This window comes from Anser anser, assembly GCF_964211835.1.
Source record: "Anser anser genome assembly, chromosome: 2".
NCBI classification, from domain to species: domain Eukaryota; kingdom Metazoa; phylum Chordata; class Aves; order Anseriformes; family Anatidae; genus Anser; species Anser anser.
In genome coordinates, this window is record NC_139721.1 from 112,813,561 (window position 1) to 112,830,322 (window position 16,762).

General features: G+C 37.3%; 1 protein-coding gene across 2 annotated transcripts in view; it reads right to left on the reverse strand.

Moving 5' to 3' along the window:
- GPLD1 (glycosylphosphatidylinositol specific phospholipase D1) overlaps positions 1-16,762 on the reverse strand; it is a 29,539-nt gene that overhangs the window by 4,289 nt on the left and 8,488 nt on the right. For both annotated transcript variants that reach the window (XM_083827239.1, XM_083827240.1), the window contains 20 exons: positions 15,862-15,972; positions 15,558-15,606; positions 14,992-15,046; positions 13,833-13,940; positions 13,130-13,157; positions 12,885-13,024; positions 11,804-11,869; positions 9,970-10,090; positions 9,306-9,445; positions 8,009-8,195; positions 6,923-7,033; positions 5,920-5,994; positions 5,388-5,544; positions 2,779-2,920; positions 2,154-2,253; positions 1,966-2,059; positions 1,212-1,388; positions 752-912; positions 470-496; positions 333-383 (listed from right to left, as the gene is read on the reverse strand). In XM_083827239.1, coding sequence (XP_083683365.1) covers positions 333-383; positions 470-496; positions 752-912; positions 1,212-1,388; positions 1,966-2,059; positions 2,154-2,253; positions 2,779-2,920; positions 5,388-5,544; positions 5,920-5,994; positions 6,923-7,033; positions 8,009-8,195; positions 9,306-9,445; positions 9,970-10,090; positions 11,804-11,869; positions 12,885-13,024; positions 13,130-13,157; positions 13,833-13,940; positions 14,992-15,046; positions 15,558-15,606; positions 15,862-15,972 — 2,100 coding nt within the window. The remainder of the gene's footprint in view (positions 1-332; positions 384-469; positions 497-751; positions 913-1,211; positions 1,389-1,965; positions 2,060-2,153; positions 2,254-2,778; positions 2,921-5,387; positions 5,545-5,919; positions 5,995-6,922; positions 7,034-8,008; positions 8,196-9,305; positions 9,446-9,969; positions 10,091-11,803; positions 11,870-12,884; positions 13,025-13,129; positions 13,158-13,832; positions 13,941-14,991; positions 15,047-15,557; positions 15,607-15,861; positions 15,973-16,762) is intronic.

A 16,762-nucleotide genomic window follows, 5' to 3' on the forward strand; every position in this document is an offset into this window, starting at 1 on the left:
TTGCATACAGGTTGGTTTGAACAGTAAAGCCAACTGGCATCTGTGCTAGATTTACAGTGCAGCCTTTCAGGAAACTCCCAAGTAGTTAGATTTCAGGTCATTTCAAAGCAATCCCTTTCAATTCAGGTGCTAAAATTTTGACAACTCAACAGTTCATGCACCTATAAAATGGTTTTAATCATCAGCTCAGAGAGTGACTTAAAGGAAAACTTAACTCATGATGTAAAAGCACTTCGGACTTCTGCAAATGAGTAAGATGTGAGGTGTTGACCAGTATATGCAAATGAGGTAGAAAGATGTAATGAAACAACAGCAGCAATTATTTTTCTCACCTTTCTTTCAGACTTCACAGTGATGACAGAACTCCCAAATCTTGACTGTTCCTGTAAGATAATGCTGCTTGTTATAATGCTGTTTTTAAAGTGGCTTTTTTTCATTTCTTGCAGCAAATTGTTTTCTAGTTACTCACCTCAGGAGAAATCAGCACATACTGTGCCTGAAGACAAAAAAAAAAAAAAGTGAGTGGAGAGAACCACGCTAGGAGAGTAAAAGCCCAGTGCAATAACGCTGGATCCTAAACAAGAAAGAAACTTGACAACAAACAGGAGGAGCCAAGTTACACAGGTTCAGAAACACAAGTAACCTTCAGTTTTATGAAACCAAGCACAGCATGCTGGTTATCTGCATGGGAGGTATTAATTTACCTGTCAATATGACCTTAGGCCATGATTTCACTTTTATGATTTCTTACCCAGTCCTCAGGACAGGGAGATATCCATGATTTGCAGTGGCCTGTCACGTTCCCTGAGGATGCCTGCTTTCCATTGTAAATGTAAACACGGCCAGCTGCCCCACCGAACAGTACTGTGGTGATATCATTAGTTCGCAGTGGGGATGTCACGATCATTTCATCTGCAAATAGTACAAGGATGATATAGGACACCAGAAGTGAAATAACACTAAGCCAAAACACGAGACTTGGCATTTGTATACCTCTACATGCCAAAATTCCAGTTAAAATGTATCAATTTCTGTCTAAATTGTTTGGGGTTTTATAGATGCCTCCTCGGAAGTTACAGTAGAATATTTGTGCAAGTCAGCTGAGGCAGAAGACCGGGCTTAGCACTTTAATGAATATGCAGGTGACCGGTCTTCCTGTTGCAATGAATAAAACATTTCACCTCTGGTACTCTAGATCCATCTAGCTTTACCTAGTCCGTCATTATCCAGGTCACTTAAGCATATATCTCCTCCAAAGCGAGAAAACCTCCTGTCCCCACTGAATGTGCTGAGCAAAGAAGGCTTGGTGCTGTCTGTCAGATCATATACCAGAGCTACTCCTGCTTGGTGCAGCACGGAGGATATAAATGAAATCCTAGAGAGGCTGTCTAGAAAAAAACAACAAAGTTACAGGAGTTGATCATCAGACATAAGAACTCAGGCTTAGTACTTAAAATACCTTGCAAGCAGGTAATACTGGCATTATACAAAATGGACAAACTATAATTTAAGAACCAAATATCAAATGTTATATGGCAGTAATGCTAGTTAGCACAGAAACAATCTCTTAGCAATACTAGCAGGGGAAATATGCATTCATTTTAAAGGACAAATACTAGAGTTCTACATTTTGACATGCGTTTCCTTACTGCCTACTCCCAGAGTAAGCACAAAATACCATGTTTTACTTCCAAGAAATATGCAGTCTACTAGCAAATCACTGCTACATAAATAATGCAAGATAACAAACGCTGTTAATAGAAGCTATTTGGCACAGTATAGAAGTCTCTGAAAAAAAATGCAAGTCACCTGTACAGTAATTATTTCTAAATTTTCTAAATATTTTAAAATTCTATGGCAGATAAAAGGTCTCTTTTCTAAGTTTTACCTTTGATTCTATTCTCCAGTCATACAGAAAGGAATATCCCAAAGCAGAAATGTTTTCCAAATTTCAGAAAGACATACCTGTAGTAGGTGCACCCACCACCAAAACTTTTCTGTTGATTCCAGTCACAGACATCACACCACTGGCCAGAGACAAACCCATTCTGCCCATTGCCTGTTAAATTTTTAAAATGCTTATGTCATTTCCACAGAATGTCGCTTTATTTCAAATAATATATATAAGGACTATACTATATAGGGAGCCCTACCTTGTCTCCAGCTACTGCAAACCAGTACTTTGTGCTTGGTGGGTTATATCCATACACCTTTCCAACACTCTGCCTGACATCCGATGAGAAGGGATCGCAGCTTGAATTAGAATGTAAAATATATTTGTATATTATGTCATTCAGCTTTCTGTAGATTCAGACATGATTGTTTATCTTAAAATATTTTCCCCTTTTACTTTGGAATAACAGTGGCAGCTAAATCCTATAAATCTGTTTTAGTAATCCCATGCTTGTTTTAACGAGTTACCAGACATTTTGGGCACAGACTTTGTCTGTCCATCCACTTCGTTAACACCCAATACATTTTTGCATTTGGCTTGCTTTTGAAAATGTCAGTGCTATCTGTAGGATTATTTTAGGCATTCCTACTTGGTGTTTTTGTGACCCCTCCCACCAAGAAAACCCCACAAGTTCTTAAGTGTCTCTAAAAGCAAAGACCTCCCTCTCTAAATACACAAGGAAGGGTAAAGGCATAAAAATACGATTAAAAGTATTCTAAGGACAAAGAGGAAAGTTCCTGAAAAGCAGGAAGTCTAATCTAGTACAAATCTTTACCAATGTAGGGCAGGATAGAGGAAAAATAAAGCAATCATTTACAACACACCCAACACAGCTCTTCCATGTAGGGCTGCCAATCAGCAGTAATGTTATATTCTCCACTTGGCAGCTGTCAAGTGAAAATCCAAACCAAGCATAGTTTTCTTCACCCTTCACCATCCAGTCGGCATCCTCTACAGACAGAAGTCCTGACAGACCAGAAAAATATTAATTAAATCTTGGTGTAACCTGTCATACAAAATTCTATTAGCAATCATCCAGTGTTTCACCCTATGATGAGAAGTTTCTATAAGTAGTTCTACCACCTGTGATATGGCACCGGTTACAGCTAACTTCACTGCACAGCAACATTCAGTCTGCAATTGTACTTTCTGGTGAAAGCCTTCACTCAGTACAGCCTGCTTCTAATGCATTGCAGTAGCCTACACAAAGCACACAAAGGCTATCAGTCAAGTCTGCCATGAACTGATAGGTCCTTCTTCAGGATGGGGCAAAATTGAAACTGTTTATCAGAATTTATAATTCTTCCAGGATGGGGAGGGAGCATCAATAATTATGGCTTTAATTCAAGTCATTCATTTTGTGTTTTAGTTATTAAAAAAAAGTCGGTGTTTTGAAATGTAAAATCCATTTTGGTTATGGTTTCTAATTTTACACGAAGTCGAATACACTAAAAATTTAGTAGGAGTTATTGGAAAACTCATTTATGTGATTCTGATGAAGCTTTAAATGCCTGCACATCCTGCCTCACCCCTGCTAACTTTATTTACCTCTATATGTGGCTTTTTCTTCCTCATTCACAACAATCTCCATCACCTGTACTCATTAACTGCATTCACTTGTAGTGTTCCCCTTTGTCCACATGAAGGAGCACACAATAATGAAAGTTCATCTCTCAAGGTACATTTGCAAATTTCTAAGGAAGACCTTTCAGTCCTCCCTGGTATCACCAATAGGCAATTGAATCCACTGCTTCTTTGCTTTCACATAGTCATTCAGTTACACTTGTCTCACTAGTTTGTAGTTTTATCCACATGCCAAACTAGTGACTTTAGCAGGCCTGTCCACCTCAGATACTAAAATCCAGGACTGCGCTCCTAGAAGGAAGAATTCACCTTCCTATGATGTACATCTACATAAATTTTCACTAATCAGACAATCAGCATATACTGAGTACTATAGGATACTGACAGTAGTATAGGAAAAAATGGATGCTTACTACACAAAGAACTTCAGCATTTTTGATTACCTTTATTAGTTAGGTATCAAACTAAATTCCTCGGAAACAGATAAGTTTAATTTTATGTTTGCTTCATTTGAATCACCAGACATTTAATTAAAGACTAACCTTTTAGTGAAATTTCTTGAAATAAACTCCATGAGAAGAACTACTGAAGCACTCAAGAACATGAGACAACTGTTGAATTTTTCAAGACAGAGAACTGAAATTGAAAAGGCACTACAGAATTCTCTCTGCAACAGACTCCAGTTCTTATGAAAGATTTGGTCCTCCCTCACATGTGCTGAAAGTATGGCAGGATGCACACAGACATCGTTTCTAGGAGGTGTCAGGAGTAACTTCTCATTACAGGCACTGGATAAGCTAACCAGGGGTGATGCACAACTTGATCTGCTTTCCACTAACAAGGCAGAACTGGCTGGGGATCTGGTAATCAATGGCAGCCTTAGCTGTCATGGCCATGAAACAGGGGAGTTCAAGAGCCTGAATGGAGTGAGAAAACAACTAAGAGGGTAGCAGAGCTTGGTCTTTAGGCAAGCAGACTTCAGTTTATTCAACCAATTGGCAGGCGGGATCACAGGGGAAGTAGGTCTGACTAATCTTTGAATTATTCTTTGAATATAATTCAGAGAACTATAAATTTGAATTATATATCCAAAGAGCATAAATGCAAGAGATATAATTCAAATAAGAATCTTCAAATTATTCCCTGAATTATTAGTTCTCAATAATCTGAATGATCATGGTGACTGGGAGAAGTGCTAAAGACTGGAGGGAGGCAAATGTCACTTCTAACTTCAAGGAGGACCCAGGAACCTTCAGACCAGTCAGCCTCATCTTAATCCCTGGGAAGGTGATAGAGCAACTAAACCTGGAAAACATTTCCAAACCCACACGAAGGATAAGAAAGTCAGGAGTAGTCGGCAAGGTTTCACCAAAGGGAAGTAATGCCTGACCAACTTGAGAAGTTTCTATGATGAAATGACCAGCCTGATGGGTGAGGAGAGAGCAGTGGATATTGGGTACCTGGCCTTCACTAAGGCCTCTGACGCTGTCTCCCATAAGATCCTCATAGGGAAGCTGCTGAAGTATGGGCTGGATGAGCAGGCAGTGATGTAGATTGAAAGCTGGCTGAATGGCTGAGCACAGGGGGTAGTAATCAGTGGTGCAAAGTCTAGTTGGAGGCCAGTAACTACTGGTGTAACCCGGGGGTCAATGCTGGGTCCAGTTCTGTTTGATGTCTTCATTAATGATCTGGATCATGGAGCAGGGTGTACCCTCAACAACTTTACAGATGATACAAAACTAGGAGTAGCTGATGCACCAATCTGAATTATCTTATGATTGTCATATGAGTCATATAACATATAACAGCCATATAACATATGAGGATTAATTTACCCAGTAAATACTACCTTGGTCACTCCTGTTGAAATGAGAGTGAAATGCAGCCACAAATCCTCTCTGCTGCCCAGTACCAGGTGCGTATGGAGAGCCAACAACCAGATCAGCATTTCCATCCCCATCAGTGTCAGCTGCCAGGAGGGACCAACCAAGATTACAGTAGGAATACTGTAATAAACAGTTAGTTTAACACTGAAATGGAACTTAAACCATCAATTCTGTAACAAAATAGAGGGGTTTACTTCTAAAGGGCTAACTTCGTCTGCTTCTGATCAAATTACCCTCCATGAACTCTTTTTTTTTTTTCCAGAGGGCTGTGCATCCTTTTGTTCACCCAGCTCCCTCCCCTGCACTGAAGTACGGATATCTTTCCCACATACAACCAACCTATGCAAACACCTGCTTCACCATCCCCAATTACATGTCTATATTCTCTTGCAATCAGAAGTTTGATTTTAACATTCTGTCTTTAAGCTCACAGGCTCCTTTCCCCTTTACCTCACCTCCTGCTTTTGTAGCCCGGTTTTAGCCTGATCAATGTACCTGACAAGTTATGGTAACATTTGGTTGAGATGGCAAGCCTCTTCCCTTAGATCCAAAATAGACGTACACAGCACCCTAAACAGCAGGAAAAGCAAACACAACATGAGAGGATTTCTAAGGCAGCACCAGGTATGAAATACAAGACAAAACAGTCTGCAAGGACTATTAATATAACTGCATTTTTTCTATTCGAGCCTTCTCATAAATTTGTCTTTTCCACCCCAAACCTAAAAATATTCATGTTGTAATTAACACTGCTATAACCAGGCAACAAACTAGGTAAGTACAGAGAAGTACATTTTCATCATACTGTAGTTTAGGAGCAAGGTTGGTATACTGTATACTGTGTTCATTACATGCATGTTCATGTGGCTCTAATTTTGTTGACAATTACTTAATGCAACAGAGGCTGTGCCAGCCACAACAGATGTATGTAATTTTCCATGCTAGTGGGTCTGTATACAAGCATTTAAATTCCTACTTAGGAATAGGAAGCTAAGTTAGTATCTGAAATTCTGAAGAGTTTTAAACTTAATCCAAGTGGTTTAATGTAATGTATTTTGCCTCTCAATTCAGGTGGGCTGAAAACACCAAGGGACCATTACATGGGCTAATCTGGCTGCAAGTCATTAAAACTCCCTAATTTGATTACTTTAGCACGTGTCTGTGTCCATATCACATTTTAGATATCAACTGTTGAGCTGTGACAGTGAATGACAAGCCTCACTGACATGGGGTCCCTTCCAGACTCTTTGTTCTTAAAAAGTAAATGGTACACTCAGATGTCATGAATGGCTCCTTATGTTTCCAGCACATCAGAGCTTCAAAACAGCAATCTGAGTTGTGCCAAAAGGCCACTGAAAGGGAGATATGGATAACTTTCATTGATCTACTCAAAAGTACCACAAAGGCTACAAACCTTTGTGTTTATATTACAATAATTACTTGAGACACAATAGAAATTCTTTCAGTCATTTCACTATAAAGCATGTGCATGACTTACTTTGTAAGTGAGAAACTGAGATCCCACAGAAGGTGCTCCAATTGCCAGATCTAGCACTCCATCCTCATTAAAGTCCAGGACTGCCAAGGCAGAACCAAATCTGCCTGAAGGCTAAAAGAAGAGGGATTGATCTCATGAAAATAACATGTTTTAAAGACAAAACTATCAAAGTATATTGCACATTTACAATCACAGTGCAAGAAAAAAATGGAAACAGAGATAATAAAAACCCATCCCAAAAATTCTTAAGATTTTCTTAGTATCACTGTTCTCTCAAATAATAACCACCATACCAATACACTAATTGGGAGTGGGCTGTTCTCTTTGAGGTTATTGGGGTGTTACAATATAAGCTAACTGATACAATGAGGGACTGCTGTGGTATTTCCTCTTCTGAGACTAGTGCACCACTGACTTTATGCTTACAATCTTTGCTGCTAATAGTATTACAACTGTGAACCACTACAACGCTGTAAGAAGACATCAGCTATTACGCCACAGTTTATAACCACAGAAACAGATTACAAGGAAATTTATCTCACCTCTTTCTAATCTCTTCTGTGCAAATAACTTTATTTTCAACAGAGGATCAGCTTTATTACTCAAAAAGATCCTTTGATCCCGCTTCTCAGTTACAAGCCAGTCACCAGCCTGCCAAATCATAGTTTTCTCTATTTTCTTATGTATCATACAGTCTTACTAAAGATAAACAGTGGTTTTGTGAGAAGTTAACAATTCCTGAAAAAATGCAGCTTCAAAGGAATTGAGACTTATATTGAACTAATAGTTTTAGATGAAAAAGAAAAGGAAATTCACAATATTTGCTTATATGCAGGGAACTGAACAAGATATATTGTGACTTACAGAGAATCTATCTCACTCTTAATCAAGGGCCTATTTTGTTCTAAAACCCATTTATCTGGCATAGTAAAATAACTGAACCTACAGATCAATATTGTTTTAATTGTTCCTGTGACTGAAGTAACAGTTATTTTTCTTGAAATGCATAATATATTCTTGTTCCAGAATTTACCACATTCAGTCAAAAACAAAAAAAAGTGTCAAGTATCTGACTTGACCCCTCACCTGATGACCCTCCAGTACTTCGTCTGCTTTCCCATCTAGATCCATGTCCTCTGGTGGCAAACCTGAGTGATTGCCATAGACTATATACACCCGTCCTATCTGAATATGGCCCAGTGTGCTGTACCCTGGTGCTCCAGCCACCAGATCTTCATATCCATCCTGGTTTAGGTCAGCTGAAATCATTGCCCTGTACACCAAGAGAGTCAAAAAAAATCATAGGATTAGCCACCAGACTACCACTACATTATCAGAGAATAAATACTTTTACTTTCAGGTAAACTGAGATGTGTCTTATATTTTTGTAAGAATCTACACAGCATTTTCCCTATTGCATAATTGATTTTTTTTTCTTGAACTAAATAAAAACAGAGGTTAATCTTCCATTAACGCAGCTCACATTTGTATGGACTGCTTTTTTACTTACTGATACAAGGTACCTAAGAGCAATCAGAACAAGAAGCATGAAAAAGGGCTGCTTGCATCTGACAGAATACAAAAGGTGAAATGAACTACCATTTTAACTGAACCTCTGATTTAATCAATGGACATAATAGTAGATAAGCAAATGGAAGATTGGTCTTAGTAATGTGGTGGAGTTTAGACAGGGAACGTGTAGAGAAAATAAGTAACTACCATTCATTTGGCTGGTGTGAAGTAACCTCAGGAATGAAGTCTTCAATTTTTGAGTCAGAAGAAAAAGAGCAAGATGAGCAGCAAAAACAAATTTATTTCGTTCGTCTTCTCTGCTGCATGTAAAGATAGAACCTCTCCGGAAAGAAGAGAGAACATGCCTCTTTCTGTGGCATCTTTGAACTCCTTACTAATCTTCTGGAGTTCCCAAAACACTCAGGCACGATTCAGGACAGACAACTAATTTGGTGTAATGATCAACCAATAACCAAAAAAGGGTAACAATCTTCCTATACTGTTCAGAACTAGAGCTGATGATGGTCCTAATTTTGCTTCTTTCCACTCTGAATAAAATGACAAGGAAACCCTTTCAAAGAAAGAACTAATTTGACTACAGTTGACATCTGAATGGAACTTTTGCTCTTTACAGTTTTATTCAGTACTGACACAAAGAGGCTTATGCTAACATTGGAAAGAAAAAAGGGTCCTGTCTGTTAACTTGTAGCTCTGGCTAGTCAACATAAGCCACTCTGACAGATTTGTGCCACCAACTGATTTGGAGTATCACCTTTAAAGAGTATCCAAGGAATAAAAAACAGTATTTTGGTCGGTACTCAACATTTTCAGAAATCAGGAGGGGAGTCTGAGGAAGAAAAAAAGTACCAACCATCCAAGTCTAGCATATGGTGAAGTAAGAAAATATGAAGCTGCTGGCTTGGAGATGTACTTAGAGGATTCCTGATGTGTAGATGCTAACACTCTCCAGACATTTTTTGCAAAAGCACGGTTTATGTATTGGAGGGAATTCTGAAATAAAAATAATAAAGAAACACAAGAATTCTTAAAACACAGGCTGAAATTCCAGAACAGTACAAACCACGTCAAAACCCAAGTCACCGTCAGTGGAAATCATCACACTGATCAAAGTATACTCCGACTCACGTCATAAGCACCTTTTTATATAGAGACAAAAACCTGTATGTCCTAAATGGAGCATTCGTAACTACTCACTGCTATTCTTCATTGGGATTTCTTAGCCCCCAAAAGTTACTATGATTCCATAAAAAATAAACATTAAAGATATATTTTGTCATTTTTGGCACTGCAACTTCACTATAAAATGAGGAAAGTGTAAAAAAGCTAGTATTTATGATGTACTTATTATATACATTAAATACAGATTAACAATGGCAGCTGGAATTTTCATGAAATGAAATCAGAGGCTTCTGTTTACATGCAGAGACCCTGCTCCATCACACAGCATCTCAGACAGAAATTATAACAATTTTATACAGAGCTGAATTTTACCTGACGTGTCACTTCTCACTTACTGTTGCCCAAGATTGTATGTCGAAGTGAACTCCTCTCTCTGTATACTTTATTTTCTTTTCAAGAGTATTTGGAAGCAAAGAGGTTGTGTTCTTGTGATGTTCATTTTTTGATTGCTTGTTTCTGTTAAAATAAAGAAGGTAGTAATAACAAAGCAACTGAATTAATGACATGAACATGTTATGACAAAGCTAGGAGAAGCAATCATATTGCATGAAATTGGATAGCCATTTCTCCCATTGATAAAGAGAGTTCTCAAAAGATAGCAGTTAAGCCCAAGTAAAGTCATGGGTTTTATTTGTAGCTAATACTGGTTAAGTATCCAGACATTTATATATTTTAACTTCATTGTCGTAATTTATTTAGCACATTCCACTCATCAGTAATATTCTCGAGGCACTGAAAAATGGGCAAGAAAAAACAATTTAACCTTCTGAATACAAAATTTCTCAAGCTATATAGCTGTTTCTTGACTTCACACACTTAAATTATTAAATACTTTTTATTTTTTCCCCAAAAAAGAAGTTAATTTGTTGGTATACTAACATTCTACCAGTCATTTGCACTCACTTCAGATATTTCCCGTATTTCCCTCGAATTATTCTTTCCCAACACATAAGACTATTACCATCTGTCCACTGACCAGAATTCTGCTCCAATTTATGGTCCTTCCAGCCCTACTGACTTCACTTTGTTTGTACAAAATATTTTCATATATAGCAGTGTTAGTTGAAGCCACAGTATCTGAGGCTTCTCAGATACTCTTTTCAGATACTCAGATAACTCTTTTCACAGCTATAGTAAAAACTTGAAGCTAAAAACTAATTTCTCACAATAAGAAAACAATAGAATAAAGGTCATTAAGCTCTCAACCCATGAGGCTTCCACATAACATTACATTTCACAACCCGTTTACCAACTGAGCTCCAGTCACTGCTGCTCTTTTCACCTATGTATAGGCATTATTTTTCTTTTTTTGAGTGAAAATATTTATAATAAAATAAAAGACAGACTTTAATAGTTATCTCTCCACTTTCGTGCCCTCTCTTTCTCAGCACGGCTATTTACAAGCATGCACTGCTGTCTTTGACAATGTGATTTTTATCACTTCTTTTTGTTCTTAATTTCCTTCCCTATCATTCTCTCCCTGTGGATCTCTGACCAACTGATTCCACTGTCCCAATTTGACTGAAATAGAAGTTGTAAATTGAACCATTAATGCTTATCGCAGAAAAGCTAAGAAAACTCTGATTTCTGTTACCAAAACAAAATTCAGAATTAAAGAGTTTAGATTAGTCCTGTAGTTTTATTATTATGCACTAAAAAAAACTTGTCAAATAAGTATGCTCCTTACATTGTAGTCTTCAAGGAGAGGAAAGTGATCCTTGTAAACAAATTACAATCTAGCATCCCAATACAAGCTTAACAGAACTCTGCAGCTGTAGTTCAATGAAAATTAAATTCACCAGTATCAGCACAAGAGGTGCTTTTTCGAAGGGAAAAAAATATTCATGGAAGATGTTTGCTAGAGGAATACATATTCTTTGTGCTCTGAACAGGTGAGTTCTATATTGCCAAATAAAATGTGAAGATTTTGCGCTTCAGGTGCTGGATAAGCATTCTTATCCTTTGGCTGGAAGGTAAAAGTCTATCCCAGGTTCTACACGGTTCCTCTATATGAAGCCTGTTTATTCATGTTAAGACAATCTCAAATTCATACATAAAAAGGAAAAAAAATAAAAATCAGAAGATCTCTACTTTTCAATAGCTCACCATCCAGTGGAAAACTCACCTTTCACCAGTAGTAAGTTTTTGAACCTTCAAAGCTATACTTACATGTAGCTGTCCTTGTGCTCCCTTGTGCAGTTTATAAACAGAGGATTCTCAGGCAGGAAGCAGCCACTAAAGAAATATTCAGAATGTGTTTTGAAGATCTTCTTGCAATGGAAGTGGAACTAAAAATTCAACTTTTATCCTTACTGATTCCTTTGTTAGAAGGCATTACCTCTCTCAAAAAGCCCTGAGTAATCAAATTCAGTGCAACATTATAATCCTTAGAAACTCCTTTGATATTTATTTTAGTAACCTTGATTAATTTCTTAGGTTCTATATGAATCTTGCATGTGTCTACATTACTCTCAGATGAAACTTCCTTGAGCATGCCCTGACAATTCTATTAATGTTATTAATAGAGTTTATAGAATAGAATTAATTAATTCTAATGATCTTTTAATGAAAGTGACATTTTGGAACAAAGAACTCAACAGATTTTGCCATATCATATTTCAAACATTATTTCCCAAAATATCTGTGGTGACATTATCCATATAAATGTATGGATTAATTCCCACTATTGCTCTCATAAAGTTATTTACAGTAAAGTTACACTTGTACGAATGCAGTACAGGGCCAGAACTTCAATAAAAAATACATTCTGAGTGCAAACCTGAACATCCAACAATGGAATATATAGTCCTACTCCATCTAATCCTATCTGCCTGCAGTGTCTGAAGGCAGTATCTGACCTCCCTTGGGACGGGCCATCTTTGCTGGCTGTTGAGAGCAGCCACAGAGTGCAGGCACAGCTCAGATCACCAGTCCAGGAAAAAAACTATGCTGCCATGCAGCATTTTAGCATGCTCCTTGGGTATGTCTTAAAGAATGTCCCAGATTTTCCCTGTCAAGTATCGGCTGGCCATGCCAGAGCCTTGCCTGGGGAAAGGAATGTGAACATGTCACAAGTGCAAACTCAAGGCCTATGTCTTCCTGTGCACCTGGTTAAAAGACAGCCAAAGAAATTCCTTTGTCCACATGAGGATTTAAAGTTCATCACCTATTCTAGGAAAGGACCTGCCTTCAGAATTAAATGTGTTGAACTTGAGTACTACATTTCATATTGCAGGAAACACAATTATACCTGGTTCCATTCTCTAGCATTTGGCTTGTCAGCTCAAAAATATTGTTTGTCCAGAATGCCATGTCATCCACTCCTCCAAGGAAATACTCATGGAACTTCTCCACGAGAAATGGAGATTTACTGGCATATCTTGGAAAAAGCTAAGAGACAAGCAACATACTAAGTAAGATGGATTGCACTGTCTTCACGTTGTATGTTCATTTTTATTAAAAAAGAAAAAAGAAAGAAAAAAAAAGAAAACCAACCTTTGCAACAGCAAGTCTTTCTCCATGTCTGAGAAAATAAATAACAATTCTTCAGAAACAAGCAAGTTTCATTTAATGATATTTCATTATTTAAAAGGTTCTTTTCAAGGTTTCTGTAAGTGATAATCTTAACTTTAATACAGCTCTCAATTTGGAGGGATTCACAGTGTTTTTAAATACTGCTTGGCTATTAGTTATTAACTGAAATAAAGAATACACCTAGATGTTTAGTATCTTCAAAAGCATACATAGACAGATATAAAAATATTTATATTAGTTCTTATCTCCATGTATTATTTGAAAGGATCTACATAAAGTGTAGGTAAACTGTCAATTTAGGTAGGTATACTACTCCTTCAGTACATGAAAATTATATTGCTAACATGACACAACGCAAGAGTACTTGAAGGCATAGCTGTTCTTAAATAAACAGGCCTAAATATGTTAAACATATAAATGTTTTAAATAGCTAAGACACAGATGCTATGGTGTAATGATGAATTTAACCATCATTTAAGCAGTCCACATTTGTATTACAGCCTTTAGAAAAAATCAGGTATCTTATGATTTTGGGGGTCTAGTAGGAAGGTTGTATTGCTGGCCTCAATGCATAAATTTCTGAGCTAGCATTTCAAACAGGATTATCATAATTTTCCTACATAAGTTTCACTTATGAAAACCCACGCAAAGCTATCCAACTTACAGTTCAAGAAACAGCAAGTAAGTACAGTCAGTAATTGTGCCTTCAGTTATGATCTCTCTTCCATAAAATTTGTGATAGATAGAGGCTAGGTCTTTGACCGGCACATACCTAAAAACAAGACTGAGGTATTGTAACCAGATTTTTTTCGCATCACCTGGCAAAAGGTAATTCAGCTTCTATAAAAACAGCCAGCTTTAAAATATTCTGTATTTCAAAAGACTCTATAAGGTGATCAAGATTTACAAATGCCAGAAAGACCAGGATTGCACATAGAGTTGCACTCTGTAGGAACACTCTCCTGCCATTTGGGTCAGTCAAAAACCTGTAGAACCATTCCCCTATGGCTATTGCTCATGAGCTTCCACACTCTCTCCACTGGTTTCCTGGCTTGGTGATCACACAATCTTGGTGGATGTTCTCCAGCTCTCCTCTGTTGCCAAACCTATTCCCATCCAAACCTAATCCTAGCCAAACAGATATTGCTGATTCTTCCTATCTTAACATTTCTCAGAGATATGTCAGAGTTGATAAAGTTGATGAGTTAACTGACTATGCCTTCTGCACATAGATGAGCTACATCCTACCTAGACAAAACAAGACTCAAATGACCTACTTTGTCAGGAGGAAAAAGAAAAAAAAAAAAAAAAGCACATATATATATTTTTTTGGTTAAAAACTACAAGAAAAACATCATCTATATCTAAAACTGTTGCTTGTTTTTATGCTTTTAAAACCTGTCTGAATTCCTCAGCATCTGTAGCCATAAACATCCTCAATGTCCAAAAATTAAAATGGAAATCTAAGTGAGATATTACCACTGAGTTATTTAAATAATTGCTGGGACATTCCAGCAAACTTTTTTCATTGATTATTTTACCTATAATTACTTATAACTTCCTTCGGAGATAAAAAAAAATCAATCTCTCTTGCTGTGTTCCTACATGTAAAACTATTTTTTCTTCTGTCCTCCCAGTTTTTTATGTCAGGGAACAGGAAATACATATATGAAGAATACCAAATTGAGGAAAATTCCAACAGTTGCAAGGGGTTGGAATGAAAGATATAGAAGGACAGCATTTTATTAAAACACAGTGACAATATAGAATAAGTAGAAGTAATCATTAAAGAAATTAACCTCTACTGAAGCTCATTTTCTTACCAATTTGATGCCAGATAACTAAAGTCCAGCTCAAACTGACTTAGTACATCTCCTCCTGCAGATGGAGGAATAAAAAATAAAAATAAAAAGTCAAGAAACCAAACACAAGAGTATCTAACATAGATAACAGTATGAATGGATCTATCTATGGCTATGCTATCTATTTGTATATGGTATCCAGCCGTATAATGCTTTGTCATTTAGAATACATGAATTGTTCACCTGATAGTGTACTGTATATTTTGTACTTCCAGAGAATAAGAAAAAAGGTGTCAAATTTAAAATCAGAGAAGTGACTCCATTTAACTTTTAGCATCCTTCACCCTGTGTTTTTGGCTTTCGGTACAAGTGTATATATGCCCTATTGCATCTCCTGAAACACAGAACACACAGACAGGGATAGGAGGGTTTTACAAACTATGGGACAGAGTGAGAATACAGTGTCCATATGACTCATTCTTGGCTCCCCCATTGCACAGGGTAAGAGCCAGAATCACCCACTGTGGTTTTGAAGAGGACTAGTTATCCCAACAGAAAGATCTATGATCGGCGAACAGAAACATTACCAAAATCACCAACACTGTGAGCTTCTGAATATGAACCATGAAAATCAATCTGGAGGAAGAAAAAAACAAAGAACTTTCTGTTCATTTTACTCATCCTTCCATACAAACATGAGAGCAGAATCAAATTGTCCAAGCAACTCTAAAGTGTGCAGGTCCCAAACCTGACCTACTTCATTCATTACATGTCTCTGAAAATTTCCCTTAATGAGGGCTCCAGCTTTTGTCTCCTCTCCACACCAGACTCCAAAGCTGGCCTATCAACTCCAATAATTCCAGTCACGTCAACAAAATAATGCAAGCTTACTTCTCCCATGGCTTTTAGAAATCCTTGGTCGATGCCCAGGCTATGCCAGCTAACATCTGCCACCATATGTGAGGCAATTCCAAACAGGAAAGCTACCAGCTTCTCTGTAGCCTATACAACAACAATACACATGTAGTAACATCAATAATTTTACTCCTGTCTTTAGGAAGAGGTGAGCATTTTACGTTAGTGCATTATACAACAATATAATGGAGTCTGTTACAGTCCAACAGATTAGCACAACAAAGCATTGAGCACTCATTTCTTGATACTGGAGAACTTTTTTTGTGACTTGACAACCTTTATGCACCATATACAGTCCAAGAACATAGAATTATATGGCTGATGTCAGGACAACTTGTCTACCTCAAGTTAAATGTGTTTCTTGGGATTGGAGACAAACTCTTCCACTTCCAAGGAGTGAACCTCCTCTGCTGCCATGAGTACAGAGCAAAGACACATGTAGGAGAGACAGGCATTCTGTGCAAGTGCTGTTCACTGTAAAAGCACCCGATTAAAGCCCAGATATGAAGATACTCATTTTATTCTGACAAACTGAAAAGTTATCTGGAATAAACTTATAAGCAACAGAAAATTCATTTCCTCAGAAAAGATTTCTCTGCATTGAATCATTATCAGTTCCATAGACCTTTTAAAAATCTGTAATTGAATCACAGTTTTTGATGAATTTATACTTCCTGAAGGTTAATAGTTTACATTTTAGTATCACTAAGGGCCAATCAAAAGGCAGGCAGACTTCAGTACATTTTAAGGAGTGCATGCTCACAAATGCTGCTCCAACAGTATGATTTTGCTGTGCACGGAGAGAATGGCAAATTCTCCAATAAGGGAAAGAAAACAATATGACCTTTAAAATCATTCTCACTTCTGACAATCTGTT